At 39.4% G+C, this 27,033-nt stretch overlaps 1 protein-coding gene across 1 annotated transcript in view; it reads right to left on the reverse strand.

The window, feature by feature from the left end:
- Positions 1–669: 669 nt before the first annotated feature.
- The window catches only part of JAK2 (Janus kinase 2), a 64,290-nt gene continuing 37,926 nt past the window's right edge, over positions 670–27,033 (reverse strand). The window contains exons 11-25 of the mRNA XM_084750014.1: positions 26,563–26,749; positions 25,856–25,983; positions 23,102–23,236; positions 19,498–19,585; positions 18,640–18,767; positions 17,839–17,977; positions 16,275–16,426; positions 16,020–16,170; positions 15,156–15,292; positions 10,599–10,788; positions 9,771–9,895; positions 9,438–9,610; positions 5,434–5,551; positions 2,523–2,636; positions 670–1,660 (exon numbers count right to left, since the gene is read on the reverse strand). Coding sequence (XP_084606140.1) covers positions 1,553–1,660; positions 2,523–2,636; positions 5,434–5,551; positions 9,438–9,610; positions 9,771–9,895; positions 10,599–10,788; positions 15,156–15,292; positions 16,020–16,170; positions 16,275–16,426; positions 17,839–17,977; positions 18,640–18,767; positions 19,498–19,585; positions 23,102–23,236; positions 25,856–25,983; positions 26,563–26,749 — 2,073 coding nt within the window. The 3' untranslated portion in view covers positions 670–1,552. The remainder of the gene's footprint in view (positions 1,661–2,522; positions 2,637–5,433; positions 5,552–9,437; positions 9,611–9,770; positions 9,896–10,598; positions 10,789–15,155; positions 15,293–16,019; positions 16,171–16,274; positions 16,427–17,838; positions 17,978–18,639; positions 18,768–19,497; positions 19,586–23,101; positions 23,237–25,855; positions 25,984–26,562; positions 26,750–27,033) is intronic.

Consider the following 27,033-nt stretch of genomic DNA (forward strand, 5'->3'; position numbering starts at 1 on the left):
GATGTTACAATACCTAATTCTAAATTGTATCAGAGGCAGTAACAGCATTCTGATCCTTAAGAAAGGCACCAAAAGCATATTCTGAGGGGAAAGACTCTTTACCATGTGATGCTGATAAAACTAGACGCCCAGGAAGAAAACTATTAAAACTAGCCCCCTTTCCTAAATTACACAAGCCAATTCAAAATAAATCAGAGATAGTCTACAGAGTAGGAGAAAATCTTTGTCAGCTATTTGATGGGATTAATATACAAACAACTAAAAAAAAAAAAAAACCACCAGAAGTCAAATCATCCAGTCAACAATTATCCGTTCAAATGAATCCAACAGGCAGTTCTCAAAACATAAGGTATAAATGGTGAACTTTTTAAACAAATTACCAAATATTTAAAACTTTGTATAAATAACACATAAAACTCCTGTTTTGTTTTTGACACAACATTGTCTAAGATGGAGCAGCACTGACATAGATAACAATTCCTTATACTCTGAAGATATGTGTGCTCTCCTCCCTCTGGAGGCACCCGCCCGTCACACATCCCCTGGCGACCCTCACCGTGGGCCGACTCCCTCACACCTGAGACAGCAAGCTTGGCGGCCCTCATGCAGTGGCAGTCTACGCTCTGACCCACCGTGCATCTTAAATAACTTGTACATTTTACAAGTCAGTTATGGCTTATGCTTCAGTTTAATGCATAATAATGAGTCTCAGCGAGTACAGCGCTATTGGCAGTTATCAGCTCAAGGGAGGAAAGGATTTCTGGCATTATTAATCTCAGAAATACAAAAGAATACTATTCATTATAGTCATAAGAAAAGTTGGAGACACTTCTATTTAAAAACATATTTACCATAAACAGACACAAAGAAAACAAATAAGAAAATAGATTGTGCTATGTCTTTGTAATATTGTCCCATTTCAAAATTCATTAGGGTTAGGAAGATCTCCTGTATAAATAAAACTATACTCTTGTTCCTCTTGCTTTGAAAAGTATTTACAGTGACCTGGAGCTACAGGCCCTTCCAGAGCAACATAGATGAGAAAGACAGAAAAGCTATTTAATTTTCTGAGCATTTTAATTTGTATCATGAAGTTACTATAGATCAAATATGGAAAAATTAGAAAACATTAATAAACATCAGCCCTCATGTAAATCACACAAGATGCCAAGTATTATACACTCCACATGGTAAAAACTGTACATGTGTGTCCTGTGTATCTCTTACACTGCAAAATTTACATTTTTTTTTTCATTTCTCAAAAAGCTGAGTTGAAAACTGTCTATTCTCCTCTTTTGCCAGAGGAGATGTAATGTTGCGTAGTGAGCTCCATGCAGCTCTTCACAAGCGTCTTGCAAGACTTCAGCAGTGTCTTTTACAGATGGTACATGAAAAAAACTCACAAAATTTCCAAAGGTTTGAGTAGACAGCCTCACACTTTCTTCTGGCTGGCATCGTGATAAGGATGTGTGGACAGAGGCCACAGCAACGTGGCCTCAGAGCTTTGTTCTGGTTCTGGAGTCTCCCTGGTCTCTGAGTGCGGCCATCTGTCTCATGAGGCCATACTGTCCCGGATCTGATCCACCCGAAGTGAAAGATCTCTGAACGAGGGGCGCTGGCTTACGTTGTTGTTCCAGCACTCTGTCATGATCATATAAATCTGTAAAGAGAAAAGTGAAACCCCAAGTAGAACGAACCAAAGTATCATGTTAGTCAGAGCATGATATGAATTTGGAAATCTCAGCTCATTTGCCTACACCAGTAATGATGCTATGGCTATGCCTTGAAACACAGCCATCTGCATATGTTTGCTTTCCCTCTTCCTTCCTTCCTTTCATTCATTCATTCATTCATTCATTCATTTTGAAACAGCATATTTTCTGTATAGTCTTGGCATTTATTTATTTATTTATTTATTGTGAGACAGAATTTTTCTGTGTAGCCTTGGCGGTCCTGAACTCATTTTGAATTCTAGGCTGGCCTTGAACTCACAGAGATCTGCCTGCCTCTGCCTCCCCGAGTGCTGGGATTACAGGCATGTGCCACCACGCCCAGTCTGCATATGTTTTTAATAAAACAAGGAAAGAAAGTGGATGATTACTGTGGATTAAAAGTATTGTTGGGTCGGGGAGATGCCTCAGGGGATAAGAAGCACTAGACATGGAAGCCTGGTAACCACAGTCAATCCCTGGGACCCACGTACAAAACCAGGTGCAGCAGCATTCGTTTTAACTCCAACACTCCCAGGACAGAACAGGAGGCAGAGACAAGAAAATCACCTGGGAAATGACAAGGACCGACCGGCCTGGAGGAAACAAGACTGCCTTAGCAAGGGGGAGGGCAAGAACCACGCCCAGACGTTCTCTTCTGATCCCAGTGTGCACTGTGGTATGTGTGCCTACACTCACACACACACACACACACCTTTCTCACACATATATGCAAAGACATATAAACAGACACACATTAACATAACACACACATATCATACAACCAAAAAATTAATTAATAAAAACTGTTACCTCATCCGGGCATCCCTCCGGCCTTGGCAGTCTCCCGTTGTTCTTCAGAAGCTCTATCAGATGGAACACAATCATTTGCCCTTGTTTATCGTTCCCAATCATTCTCATAAATTCCTGTAATACAAAGCCACTTTAAACGACTTGGTAAATAAACATATCACACTAAAGACAGAAATGAAAATTAAGATAAAATAGATATAACTACTTTTATATTAAGTTGGTAATTTTCATTAAAAATATAATGGTGAATATAACAAATTATTCAGCCCTATCACTGCAGTAAAAACATGGCCTGATGTAGCTTTTCTTTTGAAGCAATCAACAGTGATTTATTAACTCATAACTTCTCACTGACAAACACACTTTTCTTCTAACATGATAGCCAAAAACAAAAGTACACATTTATGTATAAAAATGATAGATGATTATCCAGAAATATGCAACTTTGTGACAAGATGCTATTGGACAATTAAAGTCATACTTGCTGTAAGTAATTACTGACAAAGTAAAATAAATTATTAATCAATGTAATAATTAGCAAACTACACAGGAAACTTATAAAACTCAACTTTATAAAACAATAGGCATTTCTTTTAAAGTTTCACTTTTATATAAAAATAAGCCTAAAAGAAAATGTCACAATATTCAAATGATTATCTCTGAGTAACTTCATTAAAATAATTTTTATTTTTTCATACTTCCCTATATTGATGAAACCTATAATGAACAGTAGAAATTACTTCCAAAAGTTTATTTTAGGTTTTGTAATACTTCCTAGAGTAGATGTGCATACTCAACATAATTTAAATGCCATTAAGAGGTGTCCTGGCCCCTGGCAGCACCAGAACGATGAGCTCTTTAGATGTCTGCTATGCTTACAGACAGGAGGCTAGCATAACGCCTGAGAGGCTTCACCCAGCAGCCGATGGGAGCAGATGCAGAGACCTGTAGAGGACTGTTCACTCAGAACATTACTGCTTTGGCAAGATTTCACATCCAAAGACCTTCTAGGTCTGTGTGATCCGGCTGGAATACAAACACGACTTTAATCCAGAAGACAGGCAAACAGACCTGAGTTCAAGGCCAGCCTGGTATGGAGCAAATATGAGGTAAAGAAAAGCTGAGGTCCAGGCATGGTGGTACATGCCTTTAATCCCAAAGGAAGGTAAAGTTAGTTTGTAGAAGGAAGCTACCATGTTTGAAAGCAATGTCTAATTGAGTGGCAGAAAAGGTGATAAATCGGAGAAGATTTGACAGAATAGGATACACCCAACTCTAACAAGAAGAGAGAGAAAAGGGAAGCTACTTCAGAGGCAGTTTTCCAGAGAGAGGAGGCAGTTTTACCAGGACAGTAATAGAGAGATAGGGTGCAGAGAGAGAACTCAGGTGAAGATGGAACAAGCCAGAAAATGAGAAGAATCCAGAAGATTAGAGCAGATTATTGAGTTAGTTTGAGGCCAAGCAGAGTAATTCCAGGCAAAAAGAGAAGCCAGATTAAATAAATCATCTGGGAGAAGAGTTTGAGCCAGAACAGCTGAGTTGAACCAGCCAGCCCAGGGTGAGCTTACTCAGAGGCTGAAAATACTCTAGGCCTAGGTTAGATTGTACAGAGGCTAGAAGCTTCCAGTACTAGGACTAGGCCAGCAGAAGGAGGTAGTTGGCCTGAGACAACAACTGAAACAGGGGAATAAATGTTACTTTTACAGAGACCCACAGCCAAACACTCGACAGAGCTTAGGGAGTCCTGTGGAAGAGTTGGGGGAATTATGTTAGGGGTCAAGGACTCCACAGGAAGACCTGGAGAGATGGCTCAGAGGTTAAGAGCACGAACTGCTTTTCCAAAGGTACTGAGCTCAATTCCCAGTACCCACATGGTGGCTCACAACCATCTATAATGTGATCTGATGCCCTCTTTTGGTGTGCAGGTGTACATGCAGGCAGAACACTGTATATATAATAAATAAATGAATCTAAGAAAGAAGAGGAGGAGGAGGAGGAGGAGGAAGAAAAAGACAACGATGATGAAGAAGAGGAGGAGGAGGACGACGAGGTCCTACAGAGTCAAGGGCCCAAGGAGGCACACAGAGACTGAATCACCAACCAAAGAACATACACAGAATGGTCCTAAATCCCCTGCACATATGTAGCAGATATGAGCTTGGTCTTGAAGTGAATTACCCAATTTCTGCCCTCTCTGACTCTGATACCTCCCTTTGGATTCTGTTCCCTACCCAGGCTGCCTTGTCTGGCCTCAATGGGAAGGACGCACCTAGTTCTTCAGTGACTTAATGTGCCGGGGTAGACTGATGCCCATGGGGCCTTCCCCTTCTCTGCAGAGGGCAGGGAGAACGGGAGGGGGGGTGTGAGAGGGGGTACTGAGAGAAGAGGGGGCCTGCAATCAGGATGTAAAGTGAATAAATAAAAAAAATTTTTTTAAAGAGAGATTAACGCTTGTCTCCTGAGTGTTGAGAGCAAGCTGCTTCACAATAAGAGGAATACTGGCCCTCCTGGCTCTCAGTTTCAAGCCTTTCCATGCCATCTTTTTTATTTATTTATTTATATTTTTTTCCGTTAGTTCCCTCTGTTTATCTGCCATGCTGCAATGAACCCAAAGGGTCCTTGGCTTAACACTGGATTTCAGTCTCCACAACTGTGAGCTACATCAGCCCCTTTCCTTTATGAAGTAGTCAGTGCTGGGTATTCGGTTATAGTCACAGAGACAATGGACAAGTGAATACACTTAATTCAGTAAGTTTATGGCTATTTTGTTGGGTATTGCTGAATATTGTCCCCAAATAAGTAACAAGAGGTTCTAAAATAGGCCCAAGATATATTCTTCTTTGGATAATGCCTTTCTTATGCTTAAGCAATTGGAAGGGAGGAGTATTAGTCAATTAAAAAGCACACTGACCACTGGTGGACTTTTACTCTTCTCAATATATGTGAAAAGTTCATACAGAACCACGCCAAAGCTCCACACGTCTGAGGCCACAGAAAATTTGCTCTCTGTCAGGGATTCGGGCGCATACCTGCAGTGTATGGAAGTCATTTAAAAGACAAGTTATTTCATGCAACAACTCATTTCACATAACAACTCATTATGTTGAAGGGGGAAATCCCAGCAAATGACAAAACACCCAAGGGATACAGAAAGACATTTGCACAGCAGGCGCGAGGCTATCCTCAGAAGGGCGCCTTTGCAATACTGACTCAGCTGGCATTGGGAACTTAAATTCAGGAGGGGAGTGGCTTACCATGCCGTTTGCACAGCATCATGACTTATGTGGGTATCTGCTTTGTTCTTGGAGCTTTGGATTTGTCATATACCAGACAGACAGTGCCCATCCAACCAGTAACAACAAAAATACTGGGCCCTGAGGCCCTAACACACTTCTGATAGACATTTTATATGCATTGCTGTCATAGCTGGGAATGAGTGACAGTCCAGACAGAGTCCTGGGATAGGGTCTTTGCAAGCTTGTGATCTGATCCAATCAGCTTTCCTTTTTGGCTTTGCTATACTATTCTCTCCAAGAATGAGTGACAGCTATGCATATGATACATATTAAGTAATGGGTATTTCTAATAAATCAGAAAGCCTGGTCCTGAGACCCTCTGACAATACAAATCTAAACACATTTATTTGTGTTTCTTTTCACAGCATCAAATGTTAAATGAAAAGTTTTTCTAAGAACTGCTATTCCTAAATTGTTCTTTTATATAAATCTAGATTAAAAATAGGGGGAGAAATATATCTTCTACCAAGAAATGTAACTTGATGCCTTAAGAATCAGGAAGGCTGAGCCTGGAGGGATGGCTCGGTACGTAAGATCACAGGCTGCTCTTCCAGAGGTCCTGAGTTCAATTCCTGGCACCCATAAAATGGTGGCTCCCAACTGCAGTACTATGGAATCTGGTGCCCTCTTCTGGTGTGTGCATGTACATACAGACAAAACACCCATATACACAAAGTACATAAATAAATAAATCTTTTTGAAAACACACCAGAAGGGGGCTGATTACACAGTGTCTACTGAATAATGCCTTAAATTTTACAGCACAATGCTCAGGGTTCCTACACCAGACCTTTGGGCATGGTCACAGCCCAGTCTTTTTTGGGGAGAGGGGAACTACAACAGAAACCAGGGCTGATCTACCGCTGAGCTAAATCCTCATGCTTAGTCATTTCTTAAATGTCCTCCCACCCCTTTGGAAAGGACACATTCAGGCAGGGCAGGGCGCTGTCTCTTTCTAGTTCTACTGCTCCACCTAGTCTGTGATTCTGCCATTTACTCCATAGCCCTTGTAATGGTGTTTAGTGTGCTAGTCTTCTGTATAGTCTAGATAGTAATTCTCTGTCAGATGGATGTACAACTAGCAAAGATTTTCTCCTATTCTGTAGGATGTCTTTTCACTTGACTATTTTCTTGCCCATACAGAAGCTTGTTAATTTCATAAGTCCTACTTGTCAATTTTTGGCTGTTTCTTGAGTAACCAGAGTCTTACTTAGAAAGCCCTCACCAAATGCCTGTATCTTGTAGTGAAGTAAATCCCTGACGTGATCATGTTTTTAATCATAATTACTGTAAAATATATCACCAAATCTCTAAAATATAGGAAAAAACTCTTCCTTTAAAACACACTCATAATACCAATATAACTTACTCCTTTTAAAATAATTTATTCTAAATTTTTTAACCAAAATTCTTTCTGAATAGTTCACAATAGCTGGGATGTTGTATATTGAAAGCATTAAATAATCATAACCAGGGCGTATGGATAAACCCTGAATTTAGCAGTAACAAACTGATCTATATACTTTAAGTAACCGTGGTAAATTTTTAGAAAATATTCATAAAGTGACAGTTATATTATTTGTAATACTATTTTAAAATTTTAAACATCACTTTGATTCAAACACAACACTACCTTTAAAGTACTACTTCAGCAGAGAAATAAACTAGAAATTCTACTGGAAACACATATAAAACCAAAAGATGTTCACATGGCACGCCTAGAAGACAAACTGCATCCTAAATGAACACATTGAAACTTTGCATCAGTGGGGAGGTGACAAACGTCTTTAATGCCAGCACACCAGAGGCAGACCAGCAGAACTCTGTGAGTTTGAGACTAGTGTGGCTGACATACCAAGCTTTAGGCCAGCCAGGGATATACAGTGAGGCTCACTCTCAAAAACAAACCAACAAAACCAAAAACCACACCAAACCAACCAACCAAGCTTTTCACCAAAGTACACTTCAATGAAAACAATGATGTCTAACACATTAAAAAAAAAAAGTTTGCAGGACAGAATATTAAGATCTTACTACACTGTGGTCACAAAGTGTTAAAGTGTTACACAATACACAGGTTACTGGGAGAGAACTGTCACCAACAGTCTGACTCAACTGTGGGTCCTATATGCAAAATATGTTTACTAGTGCAATAATGGCAACTCCTTATGGGTGCAATTAACTACTTTCTAACTGGATCTAAGGCATGGGCCACAAGAGGCAATTCATGCACGGCAGTGTCAACTCAGTCAACTACGCCTGTGGCTCAGGAAGTCACAGTCACACGGGGGCGCTACTGCCATTGTTTTGATACACGGGCCTGTTCCATTAAACTAACTTCTCTATACAGCCATGTTTAGGCCTACACAGTGGTGCTGTGTCAGCGTTAGTCTGAGAAGTTTCTGTCTCTATGGCCAAGAGCAGCTGTCGTCCTCTTGAAGTCAGATCAGCTATGATTATATGCATAACGCTGTCAACATTCTACCATTGGAACAAAGAGAAGTTTATGGGGTCCCATCCCTCTGTGACATTTATATTCAGTAAATAGTTCCAAATATCTGAGAGAGATTTTTAAGTGGTGGAGCTGCTGGGAAAGTCCAAGCCCTCACTATGTTCCTGTGAACAAAGCCTAATCAAATCCCCTGGGCCACCATAAAAACAACCAACCAACCCCAGAATGGGAGCTGGCTGGGCATGGGAAGGGGTCGATGGGAACGCAGGTAAAGCAAAGAGAGCAAATGTGACTGAAATATATTCCATGAATGTATGAACAATGTCATGAAGCCTATTATAGATAATTAACATGTTAATAAAACAGTTAAATAAGTAAAATGAATATGAATGTTCCTGACAATTTTAACTAAAGATCAAAAATTACTTGTAATGTCAAATTGCTATAAATTCAGTATTCAATTAATACCAGGTTATAACATTATCATGGCTTAGAAAGCTTAAAAGCATAAAAACCAGGATCAAACTGAGTCTGAGTCCCAAGTGCTACAATGTATTAGTCATGACAACACCGTGGGCAAGCTACTTAGCTTACATTTACAATCCGTCCTCCTGCTTACAGGGAGCTACAGGCCTCATCAGAAATGCTTGACAAGTGCCAGTGCTTTAGGTTTCAGATGCAGGGACATTTACTTATATAAGTGTCTGTCAGTGAAGCTTCCCTACTCCAGCTCTGGGGCTCTGAGTGTTCATGTCAGTGCCTACCATGTCTCCTGTGTCAGTACATTGTGATTTGGGGTATTCAGGTTAGGACTGTTGTGTCTCTAATAACCATAATAATATATATTCTCCATGGGTTGTAACAAGGATTCCTGAGAGGCCAGAGAGATGACTCAGCAGCTGAGAACATAAACTGCCCTTCCAGAGGACCCAAGTTCAATTCCCAGCACCCACATCAGGTGGCTCACAACCAGCTATAGTTTTTGTTTTCCAAATAGATTATCTGAGATAATACATGAAATGCATTTAGCACAATACAAAGCATGTGATAAATTTTGCTGTTATTGGAAGCAATGCTAAACTGAAAATTTTAAGTAACAGTAAAAATAAAGCTTGAAGCAAGTTCTCTAAAGTTTCAGTTCATTATACTAGAAAATACCATACTCACCAGAATATGGGACTTTCACCTGGTTCTTTTACTTTGTAGTATTCTTTGTCCTGTGGCAAGACTTTGGTTAATCCAAAGTCTCCTATTTTAACTCTGTTCTCGTTTTCCACTAATATATTCCTTGTTGCCAGATCTCTGTGGATATACCTTTTTGTCCCGAGATACTCCATGCCCTATGGATAAAATGCATTTTTCTTTCAGTGGTTGTATGAACATAATTTATATGGCTGTATTCATACAAGTTCTCTTTTTTAGTTAACAAGTTCGCTTGACTTTTGAGTTAGTTGACCACGCTTATTTTTATGTACAACAGACATCTAGGATGTTGGGTACCTTGCATATCTGAGATGTATACTGCAGAAGTTTTTTGTGGTCTATCCGTTCTTTATGTTTTTGGAGATAGTCTCGTAAACTTCCATATGGCAAATATTCCATAATTAATCTTAGGTTGCGCCGACCTTTTAAAACACAAAAGAAACATAAGGTTTTACTGTGTTGTATTTTACTGATTAAACACTAAGAAAAAAAAAACTATATGTAGCCAGGTGCACACCTTTATTCCCAGCACTCAGGGAGGCAGAGGCAGGTGGAATGCTGTGAGTTTGAGGCCAGCCTAGTCTACAAAGCAAGTCCAGGATAGCCAAGGCCATATAGAGAAACCTTGTCTTGAAAAAAACAAAACAACAACCCTCGCCCCCCCCAAAAACCAAAGAAACTATACATAAATGATATACAGTATCTACAAAATCTGGGCCCATGATGATAAAAGTTTATTACAAATTAAAGGTGATATAATAGTTAAGAATACAGGTTTTTAGTCCAAATTTTTAAAAAGAAGATTTAGAAATATTTATTCTTTAGCCTTAATTATTTGTGCAAATCAAAATAAGTTGATAATAAATTTTTCTCAATTATAACAAAGTATCTAATACAAAGACATTTAACAGATTGTATAAGGAAGTTAATTTTTAAAACTTGTTTTTAAGGCAGTGGTGAGAAGGATGACTAACCAACCAGCCAAAATACTAATGTAGTTATAGCCCTGTCAGTTTCCATGCATCTCTTTGGACAGTGACAAATCGTTAGACAACTCTATGTTTCTACCAGCCAGGATGTAAAGGACATACTGTGAGGTTAAGAGAGTTTCAATGGGCAACGTACCAGCACTGTAGCACACGCCCTTGTACTTTACAATGTTGTCATGCTGCAAAGACTTCAGGATTTCAATTTCCCTTTCAAAGTCCCGGAGATGCTCCTCTGTGCTGTGCTGCAGCTTTTTAACAGCCACCACCTCCCCAGTGTTGTCCTGTAGTGGGTCATAGCGGCACATCTCCACACTCCCGAAATTACCCTAAACAACAGGGGACATTAGGATGGAAGCCAGAAGTTTTCAAGAAAACTTACTATTAATTTCTAAGTATACAGGAAATGCTGGCAGCTAGAATTAGTAGAAAGAATTCTCAGTTTATGTTAGACAACTTGCGGAGCGAGAAATGGAAGCATTTTTTAAGAACTGGATAGTATACCTATAAACACTTCTTTGAGATGAATTATAGACTGAGAAACAAATAGCACATTTCAAAAACATAGTTAAGCAAGTGGTGAGCACCAATTATTAAAGACAAATCCAGGTATGCTAGAGGAGCCATGCTACTCCAGTAAGTTTCCCTCTGTCTCAGTGCACCTTGATATTGCTATCAGTGAATAAGGACTGTTATGGACGGACTGTGTACAGCCCCACATAGTTACACAGTGGGGGCCTAATCCCTTATGTAATTTATTTGGAGTAGTGCCATATCATAATGATAAAGGTTAAATGGTCACAAGGGTGGCACCCTTTAACAAGAATAACTCCAGAACTTTCCCTCTATAAAAGGCTCCATCAGAAGCCAGGCAGAGAGCCCTTAGTAGAAACCAAACCCTTCTGGAACTCTGACCCTGGACTTTTCAGCACCTAGGACTATGAAGAATAAGAAAACTTGTTATGTTCATCCAGTCAGAACACAGAATTTCATTATACAAATAAAGATACAAACTAATAGTCTTCTTTACTTCAGAAAGGCTACAGCGATATTCCCACATTTAAAAAAAAAAGTCTTTAAAGAAATCCATGCTTTCTCTTTACTTAAGATGCATGACACAGCCGGGCGTGGTGGCACACGCCTTTAATCCCAGCACTCGGGAGGCAGAGGCAGGCGGATTGCTGTGAGTTCAAGATCTGGTCTACAAAGCGGGTCCAGGACAACCAAGGCTGCACAGTGAGACCCTGTCTCAAAAAAAAAAAAAAAAAAAAAAAAAGATGCATGACCTTTGTCTGTCCCACTGCTCTCCATGCCGTATCTACTCTTCAGGCCTGGCCCCGCTGGCACATCCTACACTCTGGCCCAGTCTGGTTAATGTAGCTCTCACCCCTCATCAAAGAAACTTCTTCTGTAGCAGCACCAGGAGATCATTACAGAAAACTACACCTAGCCAAACAGCAGACATCTCACTGTGGTGTCCATCTCTAACTGACACATCCATAACACAACTCCTGCAGCCCAGGCTCAGAGAACACTGAGGGCATGGGGTGGGGTAGGGTCCTTCCTATGAGAGCCACAAGACCAGGACTGGGAGACTGTGTCTTCTGGCTATGACAGGGAAGCTACACCCATGAATCTCAACCACGTGGCTGCCAAACAAGATTTCTGAACAATTTCAACACCAGTTGGCATCCCAAACAATAATTAAACATATCACAAACATAAACACTTACAATTTGACATCTGACATTTGTATCCTATTAAAAAAAATCTTAAGAGCCTACGTCACAGAGGATTCAATGGGACATACACGCACCACGCTTCTCTGTGATTCTGTCTGCTGACCACTTCTTCTCACAACTGGCAGCTCCTTTGGAGCCAGTGCCTGCATTCCTAACCATGACCAGTGAGGCATGTGGCACGTAATAGGAGCTCTAATGTTTGTATAATGTCAAAACCACGCATTTTCAGAAAAACTCAGATTTGAAAGTTATTAAGACCCTTCCAAGGATTTCTGGTTCCTAGCACAACCTTTACATTTTCTTCCACAGGTTTAAAAAGTTGTGACCCTAATAGCTAACTACAGTTTTACACTTTGAATGTTCAAATTTGATTTGTTTTGTTTTTTTTGTTTTTTGTTTTTTTTTTTTTGTTTTTTTTGGTTTTTTGAGACAAGGTTTCTCTGTGTAGCCTTGGCTGTCCTAGACTCGCTTTGTAGACCAGGCTGGCCTCGAACTCACAGCGATCCGCCTGCCTCTGCCTCCCGAGTGCTGGGATTAAAGGCGTGCGCCACCACGCCCGGCCTGAATGTTCAAATTTGAAACACTGAGTTTCTACCTAGAAAATCAAAGTGGTATTTTTCCTTTTCAGGTTATTACAGTGTATATGCACACATGGTATATTAAGTGATGACTAAATACATACATATACACACAGTTATAAAATGTTCACTACAGCCAAGCTAATTAACACCATAGGCCTTAATCACACAAATGCTTACACATCCCCACTCTTTATAAATTTAGAAGAGATACAAGCATAAAACAAAAACCAAGTCCAGTGAGGTGCTGCACTCCTCTGATCACAGATTCTTGAAATGCTGAGACAGGAGGATCTCAGTTAAAGTCTAGCACAGACAACTTAGCAGGACTTTGTCTCAAAATAAAAAGGAGTTGGGGTTATAACTTAGTAGTGGAGCAATTGCCTAGCATATGCGAAACCCTGAGTTTAACAAAGGAATGGAAAGAGGGAGGGAGGGGGGATGGATGTTAGTTGAAGATATCTTTAACAATTAAAGTTAATAAAATTGAACTAGATTTCTTTAACTTCAAATGAATTGGATTCTCCCATCCAGAGTTTTAAATATTACCAAGGAAATTCTTTAACTGAGATTATAATATCCATTAAAGACTGTACCTAAGGGCTGGAAAAACCAGTTTGTTCAGAATCACAGGTAAAATCATTTTAAGGTTTTCATTATTCTGTTCTCAGTAATTTAATGGTTGTTATGGCCATAAAAATATTTGTATAAAGCTAGGTGTGGTGGCATATGCCTTTAATCCCAGCACTTGGGAGGCAGAGACAGGTGGATCGCTGTGAGTTTGAGGCCAGCCTGGACTCTACAAAGTGAGTCCAGGACAGCCACGGCTACACAGAGAAACCCTGTCTCAAAAAAAAAAAATATTTGCATATAACAACAAATTGAGATGGATTCAACAGATGTCCAGGAATGAGCAATACTGACATTTCCCTCTTAAATGGGTCTTTACTATGTGACCACAATAAAAATCTCAGGGAATAAAATTGAAAATTAAAAAGATTACAGAAGATGGTGTAACTGAAGAATATTCACACAAACAAAACCAAACACATGTGGGATGGTAGAAAGCATGGAGTCAGGTTCTAATCTCACAGCTGTGTGTGCCTATCTTGTGTGACTACAGACAAGGTGCTTAAATTTCTTATACTTCATTTCATTGGAAAATGAAGAAATTACTTTCATATTTAAAGTATAATTTCCTAGACTTTGCAAAGAATACTTTCTATGATATGTCAGTAGATAACAGAGGAAGAGGGAATGAAATGGCTCCTGTGATCTAAGAAAGTCTGGATCAATATGGCAAGAGTAATAAGACATAATATAGGATTATGTTATAAAAACATGGCTTCCGCCTTGGGTGTGTGCTCTCATCTGCCACTCTGTAAGTCAGCCCTGTCCATATACTCTTGGAAGGAGGCCTGTCAACAGCTGCATGTGTGAACTAGGACACAGATCTAGTCAGGCTTTCAGATAAATCTTCAAGGCTCAGCTGACACTTCGATCCAAAGCAACCCAGGTACACTGTCCCCAGACCCCAACGCAAATAAACTGGTACGTTTTACAGTAATTTGTTGCATTGCGATAGATAATGAATATTCCCACTGTCTAGACTTTTTCCCTCAATTGCTGTATCCCTTCAAATATTCTCAAGAATATTTTACAAAAAAACTATCTGAACAGCCAATTATTAATAACAGGCTAACTTTAATATAACCCTCACTATTTAGCATTAGGAAAGCTCAACTGGAACTCTAATTCAGGTTCATGGTCTCAGTGAGGCCTTCATGCTCTATCTATGCCAAAATCCAATTCATAGTGAGATATGGTATGGCTCACTGTAAACAAACAAGGAAGAGAGCTCGTCACTACAGCTGGGCCTGCTAAGCACTGTCCTTTCTCATCCTGATTGCTATATATTATACCATATAACACAGGCTCTGCACAGCTATTGAACCTCTGTGAATGGACATGGTGACTCAAGGCCCTAGGCGCTAAGCAATCAGATTATGTCTTCCAAGACAAAGCTGGAGAGGCAGACAGAACACTGTAACTTAGTATGAACCACAAACTCCCCCTTCCAAGCAAGAGACTCAGAACAACTTCAGTTTGGAAAGCACTCCTTAGCTTGTCACCCGTCCTCTTAAAAGATGTTGAGTGTGCATTCCATTGTAAAGGACCTGATGCATTCTTCAGTAAAGAAAAGTGTTTATTTAACAGAAAAATTATCTAATGTGCAACAATTAAGCTTTTTCTCTACAAATACCCTTTAATTTATTTTTGTGAAAAGTGTATTTAGTAACTCTAGTCCAAATCCTTTTTGTTTCCAAATAAAATGAGGAATGATTATATTCTATTTGAAAACTTATGACAGTTTACCTTGCCAAGTTGTTGTAGAAATTTCAAGTGTCTCTCTTCAAATTGTGTAGGGTCCCTGTCTTCAAAAGCACCAGAAAATCCCAGGGCGCCTATCCTCATGTTTGGTAGCATGTCATTTTCTGTTAGTAGCTCATAATCTGTAGAAATAAAGAATGACACTATATTATGTTGGCAAATACATTCTTTGAGTAACATTGGTAGATATTCAAGCTAAGAAACAATGAGTTTAAAATACTAAATAACACAAGGAAACTCAAAAGTTATTTATATTATAGTAATGAGGGCCTTTAATTATTCCCCAAATTATTCCCCAAGTAGGCAATTTCAATATTCACAAAGTGAAGTGCTATTACCGTTCCTGTGGTGAGACAGGTGAGTAGCTCTGACTACCTTTGGGACAGCCATACATTTACCTCAGCATTCTAGAGGAGTTAGGGACAAATGAAAGTAATTCTATCTTTTGCTTGAAAAATTAAGTCAATTATAACATAGATGGGAACTAGAAAAACCAAAAGGGGTATTGTTAAAAACTCATGCAGCCGAATACAAATATGATCCAATAAGCATGTTTTTTAGTTAACCGACAAACTAAATGGACATTGGATTCTACAACTCTTGTTTTAGACACAGATAATAAATTTTGTGCTTAAGTTTTCTTGTTCACACAAATAAACAAGTGGAAAAAAAGGTTATAAAAGGAGAAAAGATCTTAAAAAAAAAATAGAGTGTTCAGTCAAATAGAATGTGTACACAGGACAAGGAAAGGCCTGAAAGACATTAGTGACCTTCTGAGATGGAACCACAAAATTAGAAACTATCCAATTAAAGCAAGAGAGTGATCAGTGAGATGGCCCCATTACTCACCTGGAGTAAACAGGCTGTTAAGATCACGGATGATGGCTCTGAAGGAAGGCCTGAAATCTGGCTCATAGTCCATGCAATTATTTATAAGGTTTGCTAATTCTGTCCACTTAGGTGCAGGAAGCTGATGCTTGTCTTCATAAAACTGCAGCTTCTATAATTAAAGGACCAAATGCTAAGATGGGCTAGGAGACATCGTGTCCTGTGTAGGAAACCTGAAGTCTCAGGGTAGCTCCCCCTTGGTCTGTGTGCACTTACTCTTTGAGGATCCAGGGCACTCAGAGGCTTATCTCCTCCACTGCATATCTCCCACAGAGTGGTGCCAAAGCTCCATTTGTCTGTTGCCAAATTCAGGTTTTTAGGATTTTCAATGCATTCAGGTGGTACCCACGGTATTCTCTCCTGAAGAACTTTTTTAAACAACAGGAACAAACTATAATTAAATAAGCTCCGCAAACTGTTATTTTATATGTGAAAAGTGTTCAGACTCATTTGAGTAAGTGAGTGTTTCATGGTTTTAGAGGGCTGGTCTGGCTCCTGTTTGCCAGACACTTAAGAGCCGGATGATTCTTGAGATCCTGCTTCATTAACTCAGCTTGAACAATTAAGATCCCCAAAGACTGAGAGATTGCCCCACAGTTACCTACATTTAACAGCGTTGTTAGGAACAGTATCCGGTGTAATGAATTTCGGATCAACTAAACTTCTTTCCATTAAACCAAAATGTCTCCTGGGTACCACGTTCACGGCCTTCCCATCAGTCAAGCCTCCCTCCCACAGAGAGACATATATACAATTGACTCTTGGTATTTAATGTATATTTCTAACATGTGAGTGATGTAAGTAGTGCTGCATCATTTGTGGGTGTTTTGTTAATGTAGTGGCAGAGGTCTCTAGGACTGGCAGATAAGCAAGGTGCAACAGGCATCATCACTACAGCAGACAGAGGAGTAAAGTATACCAAGATAGCCTTGGTATGGAACTGACAGGCTGAGTGATGTTCAAGGCATGGGACGCCCAAGTCAAGTCTGTCGTCCTTGACTCCACTACCAAGCATCTGAGGAAGGAAAAGGCAGTGAAAACCTCTCCCCTCTGGGACTCTGATAAAGAGAAAAAGAGAAGAAAACGAGTATGGTGGTAAAGCAATATGGATATTTTTCTACACAGCAAGGAGATTAAAGAGTTTACTAGTTCCTCTCTCCTTTACCAGAAAAATTTCCCCCGTTTTAACTTCTTTTTCCAAAAGGTAAATTTCCTCAAATGTCAGATCTAAAACCCCTGTAAGATTCTCCTCTCTGCACTACTGTCCTATTATCTCTGTCCCTACTTTGGAGTAAGCCAGCACAGCTGGGTAGCACTGGCTTAACCAGAACATTGTACACTAATGCACAAAACCTGATTAATATGGATTCTAATTTTGAAAGAGTCAAGTAGAAAATTAGTTAAAATACAGCCAGCAATATGACTTAAGTGCTTAAAGGTGCTTGCAGCCAAGCTCAAAGACAAGTTCAATTCTGAGGACAAATAGCAGAAGTCCGCCCCGCTAGTTATTTCCTGACTTCCGCACTGTGTGATGGCATACACATGTGCCCAAACACACAGAACAATCATTTCAGTCTATGGTGACGTGCTTGTGCAAAAGAAGAAACAGACACAGTCACAATTTAGCTGTAACTTAATTTAAATTACTACAAGTAGTAGCTAAATGTCATTAGTAGCCAAGAACACTAATAAACCAGAATTAAAGGAAAATTTACATGATTTTTATTGTACCACCCAAATAAAATTTATGAAAGCTGAATGCAGTTGGTATAGAACTTACTGTCCTTTGGCAGAACTGTAATGCTAATGCCAGGATCACTAAGCTTGATGAAAGGTGGATTCCCTGTTTTCCTGTCTTCTTCTCTGATAAGCAGGATATTTTTGGCACACACATTCCCATGAATAAGGGATTTTTCTTCCTATTAAAGTTAAATGCACATGCATTCAAATATCAATACACAAATATATGTGCATATAATATGCCAAAGCTACAACATAGATTTAAAGAGGACAAAGAGACAGCAGAGTAAATATCATTTTGAGCCTACTTAGAGACAATAAAAAGAAGTCTTCAGTTTCTTACTTTAACTGATGCAATAATCTATACCCACAATGAGATGAGGGTCACTTTTCAAAGCAGATTCCAAATGATAAGCACTTGTAGGTGGTAGCCAACATTAGAAAAGCCTATTTGCATTTCAGTAAATGTGTAGTAACAGCTGGCAGGCACTCTGGCATTCTGCACCCTTGTCAACACTGCCTTCTGACTGAACACTGTTCAATTGTCTATGACCACACAAGGTGCTATCACAGAAGCACAATGTTCTTCTTTGGTTAAATTTTCCAAACCCAGGTGATAGAAAAGATGGGTGTCCATGGTGGTTCCAAGAGACTGATGGAATGAGAGCATTGTCTTTCAAAGCCAGTTTACTATCTATATATGTCTGCAACAACATCTTTCAACACCTAACATTCCAAGATTTACTTCTTGTTGCCAGGTTAAGATAATGATATAACTTTTACAAAATAAAATGGCAAGATTCAGTTAAAAAAAAAAAAGAAGAATACAGCAATTACTTACTAGAAAATGCATGGCCCATGCTAACTGCTTAGCCACTCCAAGTTTCCATAATATATTTATAGAGTTTTTGTTTTTTTTCAGGTATGTATCTAGTGATCCAAATTTTACGAACTCTTGAACCAGAATGTCTGCAATAAAACGTGGGTAATAAGAAAGCTCAAGTATACAGCCAATTAAACATGTACATTCAAAATATCAAAATGCTAATGTTGTTTGTAGATACAATAGGTAAATAAATCAAATTAAGAAAACTGTTGTAACTTAAAGGAAAATTAATGGATACACTTGTACTTTTGTATTTAGCTTATTCACAACAGTAAGAGGTAGGACTCCAAACAACTTATGCCTAGCACATAATTTTATGTATATCATATATATATATATATATATGTATGTATGTATGTATTATACAATGTAAATATATATACTCCAGAGTAACTGGGGAACCTACCTAGTGCCAATATTCAGTCACTTCAATCAGTTTCATTAATAATTCAGTCTATTTGCTTTGTTTTTATAACTCCAAATGAGTCTCTACTGAAAGGGCCAGTTGTCCCAGTGTTACACAAGTCACCAATAATCTGTACTATTATGTGCACATAAAAGCTTGTATTTGTTTACTATAGTATTCTATCTGTCACTTGGGCACTATAAGAGGACATGTTAACCCTATTCTGGATTTTAGCTTTAAACATCAGTTTCCTTTTTCACAAGATGTAACTGAACAGTTCCAAATGCTTTCAAGTTCAACAACATCTCTAATTCTGTGGTTTTACTGATATCTATTGTAGTCCTAAATAATAAGGATTCTCTGAGACAGATATGACTTGACATAGGAAAGTCAGCGGTTTTACTTACTCTCCTCTCCACAGACACATACTCCGTAATTCAAAACCAAATGCTTGTGAGAAAGCTGACTCATCATGCTTGCTGCTTCAAAGAAAGACTAAGGGGGAAGGGGGAAACAAGAAATGTGATGGAATTCTGTTCAGTGAGGTCCATAAGTATGCATAATTTAGAAAGATACTCTCTGACTTAAGAGAAATATTCTTGGTCCTACTCTCAGTGGAACAATAAAATATTTTTAGTATAGTGCCTTTCAAGCTTCTTCCTTCCTTCCTTCCTTCCTTCCTTCCTTCCTTCTTCCCCCCCACCCCCCCTCTCTCTGTGTAGCTCTTAGCCCTGGCTGTCCTGGAACTTGCTGTGTACACCAGGCTGGCCTAAACTCACAGAGATCTGTCTGCCTCTGCCTCCTGAGTGCTGGGATTAAAAGCGTGCAGCACCACTGCCTCTTATGTGGATGAAACTGTAGAGGAGTCTCCCTGGAACTTGTAAAGCTCTGAGTAGCTATGTTTAGAGGGAGCAGCCTCCATTTAGGTAAAGATTTAATAATGCCTCTAATACAACACTAAAAGTAAGTAGTATACTAATAAGTTATTTTTAAAATCCTATTAATTTTAGGCTAGGATGATGGCTCACTAGTTAAGGGCACTGGCTGCTCTCCCAGATGCCCTGGATTTGGCCCCCAGCACCCACAAACCCATTAACCACCATCTGCAACTCCAGTTCCGAGGGATCCTATACCTTCTTCTGACCCCCCACAGGCACTAGACACACATATGGTGCAGACACAAAGTAAAAATAAAATAAATTTTAAAATAACTAAATAAACTCTAACAGTAAACTTTATTAAATAAATAATAAAATCCCCAAATCTTTTGTAGTTTCATCATCAGGCAGTCATAGATGTTCCTTAAAAAAAAAAAAAAAAAAAAAAAAGCCCAATTTTGATAGAACTCTAGGAGATTATGAAGGAACTCTAGAGAGTCCAAAAGGAATGTAACATCAGGCCAGTCAATTTACATACCGTATATTTCAATCCAGCTCTTTCTACATCTAATCATTGTTTAATATCCAATGTCACTTAGCAGGCTAACTTGTCCCTGCTCTGCACTGATCTTTTTTTCTTTCTTTTCTTTTCTTTTCTTTTACTTTTTCTTCTCTTAAAGAATCTGGTCTGGTTTGGTTTGCAGATGGGAGACAGGGCTTTTTACATTATCATTTTCCCACTCTCTCTGCAGTCTACCTTTTGCCAAATGCCCTCATCCTCCTTCCTACCTCTATTCCTACCTTAAGACCCCTCTTCTCCCAGGACCGTTCTCTAGTCTTAGGGTGGTTTCTTTTTTGTTTTTCTTTGCACTTATGCCCATAATAACTAATGCTTCATACACACAGTACTATCAATGTCCCTTCACTTCCTGAAATGATTACTGCTTACGGAAGACTGTTTTACAGGACTCTGCATCCTACTAGAGATCCCTACAGAGCCATACATATTGCTGCTATACTCACAATAGCAAGGAGATGGAATCTGCCTAGGTGTCCATCAACTGATAAGTGGATAATGAAAACACAATGCAGGGACACAATGAGATACCATGTAGTCATAGAGAAAAGTGAAATTAAGTTTGAAGGAAAATAGATCGAAGCGGAAACACAGTTTAAGTGAGGTAACTCACCTCAACTCAAAAGACAAGTGTCACATGCTCTCTTTCATTTGTGAATTCCACCTTTTAATTTTTAGGCATGTGAATTTAGATATATGTGTGGAGTGCAAATACTACCCAAGAGCTCATGAGAGGGAAAGAAGACTCTTTAAAGGGAAGAGGGGGTCACAGAATGTACAAATATAAAAGAAGGGGAAACACTAGAGGTGAAAAGACTCAAAGATAGGAGAGAAGTAAAGACAGAGGAAAGGGGGAGATAACCAATAAAAACTAATGTGTGAAACTTTTATGTACATCAGACAATCTGTAAGCTAATGAAAAATAAACAAAAGCCCTAAGAGTTTGAAGAGAGAGATCTTGTGTATTTAGATTGTTCCCAGAAGCCCATGTTGTTAAGTGGCAATCCAGTGCCGGGGTGGGCCACCTCCCTATGCATGGTTGGCCAGTGAGGCTGAGGAAGTTATCACTGCTGTTGGTTGTGCGTCAGGCAAGACTGTAAGAGCCTACAGCTGAAGATGCAACACACCTTAGTCACGGACATAGATAAATCATGCCGGAACTTGGCTGGAAGCTTGCTCCCTGTTAGCTAGCCCTCACAGTGCTGGCTGCTGGGGCAAAACTGGCATCAACAGTCTTACTCAACTATGATCCTGTATGTAACAATGCCAATCCACCAGACAAGATATGCCTAAAGGTGTGGCAGTGACACGTGCTTTATGGGGGTGACAGGTTGCTTTCTGATTGATTTGAGACCTGCTTCACTGGAGGCATTCATGCCTGGTACTCTAAACCTGGTCAAAAGTTTGTGACAGGGGAGGCCATAGGCCTGAGTGGTAAAAGTCCTACTCCTGTCTTGTTAAATGGGGAACATGGCATCCCCCACGCAATTGCCCTTAAAATAACTGTTTCTTCCCACAGGGTAGTGACGCTGCCAGCTTTGGTCTGGAGAAGCTTCTTTTCACAGTGGTCAGCAGTGACCACAGAGGCTGATAACTGGTCAAAGTGCAGAGAATAAGTGACTCTCAAATTCTCAGCCATAAATAAGACATCTATATCACCCTTGTGTGGTTGCTTGAGTAAGAAACGCCACGTATATGGCTATGTATCTAAACACTTGGTCTTTGGCTGCTAGTGCTATTTAGGATTATAGGGTCTTTAGGGGTAGAGCCTTACTAGCAGACATAGTTATTGGAGGTGATAGTTGAAGGCTTTGTCTGTTCTTACTGCACCCTCACTGGTACTTGAATGAAAAAAGTTATCAGCTAGCCCTCTCCTGTAATATACCATGCTTTCTCTGCTATTATACACTCTCAATGGAAAAGTAATTAATATACCCTACAAGGACCACTGTAGGAGGGGGAAAATGTGAAAATGCAGAAAAGGGCAGCATGGAACACTGACTTCTGGCCTTGACGTGATGATGCACTTGAACTCAAAGCAGTTGTGTTTCCCTGCCCTGACACACACAAGATGAGGCCCCTCAATGCTCTTTCATGGAGCATGAGGTGGAGCTCATGGGACCCACTCCTCCCAGAGGATTTTACTGGTTAATAGGTCATGGAGACATAGGTCTTCAATAGCGGAGCCACTGCTAAGGTGACTCTATTCCTATAAACAAACCTTCACCCACACTCATGTAAGCAATCCTAGTGAAGTGCATACAGTCACATATGCACGCACTTAAGAGACACAAAAGTAGAACAGGTTAATTGGAAGAGAAAGAGGATCATTGGGAGGAAGGACGGGAGAAGGTAACAGAGACTGAACGCTTGAAATGTATTCTCTCTGTGTGTAATATTCCATAATGAAACCTATTTTATGCACAATTAGTAGATGCAATGAACGCATTACAATTTTATAATTCTGAAGCCTCACACATGCATTCAATGTGCTTATGAATATACATCTTTACACAGTATAAGAAGACATATAAAGGATCCAAGAAGCATACACACCTCTGAATAGTTTCTATGTGCTTTATCCAGAACTTTCAAAAGAACTTCTGTTTCATGCAGTTGGCCATAGTCTCCAACTTCTCTTCTTACACCTTTAAAAATTTTTGTAAAAGTACCTTGGCCAAGACTTTCATTCTTTAGAATAAAAAGAGGTAAGTGGGAAGTAAGTAAAGACAGATGAAATAGAGGAATCAGGAAATGCATTCAATGACAAAACTATTTTTAAATGGGAAACATTTTGGTTATAAACTGAATCTAAATTTGAGGTATGAAATTGTCTATTCTTCCTTAAATAATAGTGAAGAACAAAAAATAAAAAGGATTAATAAAGTTTATTTTCACTCTATTACACTTTCACATCTCCTGCAATGGCTATATTGTTACACTTCTTAGAGTCAGGGTTTGCCTAAGTTTGTTTACAAATGATCCTTTTCCTTAGGCTTCCTCCTAGTTTAATAGGAAGGTGTGTGGAGGGGGAGCACCTCATTTGTTTCTCACTACTCCCCACTGTTTGGCTTCCTGGAGGCTACATAATCCCTCTGTGCTTCCGCCTGGTGTCACTGCCCCCTCCCACTCCTCCTTCTCTTTTCTTTTTCACTGTGCGGCCCAGGCTGGCCTTGAACTCCGTATGCCTTGGATCCTTCACAGAATGAGCAATAATACATTTTCCTGCAGAACTGCTTTGGTTAGTAAGTGAATAAATACATGACAGCACCAAAGCATGAAATAAACTAGATACGCATGAGGCAACAGCTACCACCAGTACTGTGAGAACTAACACTCTTCATGAGTCTTACCAGCGTAACTGCTGGAACCTGCATTCTGAAGCGCTGCTGCCTGTGTCCACGTACGAGCTCTGCTATGCAGTACTCCTGCAGCAGTCAAGCTCCCTGGCTGCTCTGGCTTCTGTTGTACACGAAAACCAATGCATCGCCCTCCTGCCATTGCTCGTCCTCTCTACTTCCACCCTCTCTGTCCTGCTCCCTCTGCCCCTCTCTACCCCCCTGTCCGACCTCTCACTGTTTCTGAGGCTGAGGGTGGCCTGGAATTCACTATTACACGCCAAGCTGGCCTCAAACTTCCTACCTCAGTCTCTTCAGGACAGGAATGACAGGCATAAGCTAATAAACTTCATTTAAAAATCTTGAGGTTTGTTGTTAAACTTGAGGTGCTGTGATTAAAGTCGGACTTTGTACATACTATACAAATGCATTATCACTGAGCTACACACAACGGCTCTGTCTTCTAATTCACTGACTCATTTCAGTGGTGGATGAATAATTTGCTTTCTACACTTCTGATGGTGGCAAGTACAAGCAGATTTTTCGTATCTATTCCTTTTTCCTTGGAATTTTGCCTTTTAAGTAAATGTTTTCATTTTTACTGTTTTCAACTCCTCTTTAAAGATACCTACACTTTATGGTCTCTACTTGGAAACTGTGTGAAATTATTAGAAGTTTAAGTATGATGTTTGGTTTGATGACCTCTACTTACTCCTGGATAATTTCACTGTATGTTTCAGTTTGTCTTTCTTCCTTTCTTTCTTTTTGTTTTGTTTTTCTTTGTTGTTGTTGTTGTTGTTGTTGTTATTGTTTTGGTTTTTTTGAGAAGAGGTTTCTCTGTGTAACAGTCTTGGTTGTCCTAGACTCACTTTCTAGACCAGGCTGGCCTCGAATTCACAGAGATCTGCCAGCCTCTACCTCCCAAGTGCTGGGATTACAGGTATGCACCACCAAGCCCGGCTTTATGTTTCAATTTTTAAATTAAAAGCTCATGCTTGGAGTAGTTTTATCCATGGGAATCCTGGAAGCCTGAATTAAGAGAAATTTTTTCTTTTTTCTTTCTTTCTTTCTCTCTCTCTTTACTTTTTTTTTTTTTAACAAGGTCTCATATAGCCTAGAGTAGCCTTCAACTCTATATGTGGCTACGAACAACCTGGAACTCCTGCTATACCTCTCTCTCTCCCCCAAGTGCTGGAACTGTATTCCTGGATCAGAGTGCGCTTTACAAAAAGTCTACATGTGTTTCTCACAAGCATCTTTGGTATCATCTTCAACTTACTGGCTTAGTGTTTCTCAGACCACAAAGGTAATACAACGAAGCCTAAGCTCCGAAGCGTATAACCCCTCTTTGTTTCTCACTAAGTCAATTAAAACAGACAATATTAATGTTCTTTTCCTCTTGCTAGTAGGTAAAATTTTCAAAAGGATGCAGGCCTTGCTGGTCTTAGCTCTATTCAGAGATAAGCCTCACTTTTATTCCTTGCCCTTGAACAAACCTAGGATCAAGCCCTCTACTTTTCATTTTAACCTCTAGGATAAAAGGACTAAAACCTAGGCCTCTCATAGACCACATTCTAGCCAAATCATCACCTCTTGCATTCCATTTAGTTTTGAGTTCCCTAAAGATAATCTACTGAATTCACCTCACTTTTTTGCATATATGGGAGCTCTAAGACAGATGTCTTTTGTAGAAGATTTTTAATTTTTAGAGTTTCAAAGGGACATTTTAAATTTCTGAGAAGAGAATATAACTCCATTATTAATTAATTTTGCTAATTTCTGCTGTAAGATTGGCATATTTCTGATTTATTAATTTTATAATTATAAAAATTATATGAATCTTAAAATTAAAGTAAGATATTATAATATGTTATAATGAAATATGCCAATGATAATATGAATGTAAGATCAGGTAAAAATTAAAAAAACATTGCTTTAAAGGGACAAAAATTGTCAATATCTAATGGCTTACAAATATCAAATCTTCATTCCTGATTTTGTGAAACACCATTTGGTTCACATTATTATGTCTCTGTAATGTTGGTGAGATCTGAACATCAGAAATACCATTTGTTCTGAAGATGAGAAGGTTCGATTTATCTGAAAAAAAAAAAGACATTTCTATGTTTCTTATCCATGTGTATAATCAAAGCATACCAAAATTATGAATTACTCTAAGGTAAGTGATGTGAGTGTGCTCTGTGTCTAAGAAACTCTCAGTAGCTGCTTAGTTATTTTAGCAGTTTTATTTTTCAACTCTGACTGATGTAATCTTACCAGCTAAGAAACACATTCAAACTTACAATCGTTTCTTAACAGAATTTTTTCCCCAGAACTTTAAAGAAGTTATTTTAAGAGATTTCCAATCTTGCTATTTTATTTTAAAAAACAAGAAACTAAAATCCTAAAATCATCATGAAAGTATTAGCTTAAAATACACAGGAATTTGGTGGTGACGTTTGGCAGTTTAGAAGTGGGATAAAAGTAAATGGCTCAAGAGCTCCAAGCAATGATCTTTAAAATAGCATCTAGACTGGAGCTTCCAGTCACTTTCGGGCTCTAAGGACCAAAGCACACCAGAAAAATCAGCTTGCTTTCTCATACAGCACTGCCTCTTGGCTGCTTCTTTTCCAAGCACCACCCCCACACAGCCCACGAGGAGCATGTCTGCAGAGCTACCTTTCGGCCTCGGGGGGCAGCATTTGGTAAACTGGAAGACGATGCTGTCTGAGCGCACAGTTTCCATCTGGTAGCAGGTCAGGAGGTCCTTAAGGCTACTGAAGTTCCTCTTAGTGCCACTGAGGTTGTACTCCCCGTTCTCGTTCTTCGTAATCAAACAGTGTTTATATTCAATGACACTGTCTCGCTATGCAAGTTTAGTTACAAAAAGGAGGAAAACATCAGAATGGTAATCATGCTGAATATTCAGCCAAAAGGAGAACATAAAAAGAACCGACAGAGTAGGTAGACACTTGAGTTTAAATCCTAAAGATGTCTGAGGTAGGCATCTAGTCACAGTGCCAGCCCTCCAGAAGAGCCCAGCCACTGACTTCACTGGAAGAAACACTGAGTAACGCCAGCATCTGGAACAGCCTCCCTTTGTCTAACCTTTGTCTAACACGCTGCGGCACATTGACCTCCATAAGCTCA

This window comes from Acomys minous (assembly GCF_964271855.1).
Source record: "Acomys minous genome assembly, chromosome: 2".
NCBI classification, from domain to species: domain Eukaryota; kingdom Metazoa; phylum Chordata; class Mammalia; order Rodentia; family Muridae; genus Acomys; species Acomys minous.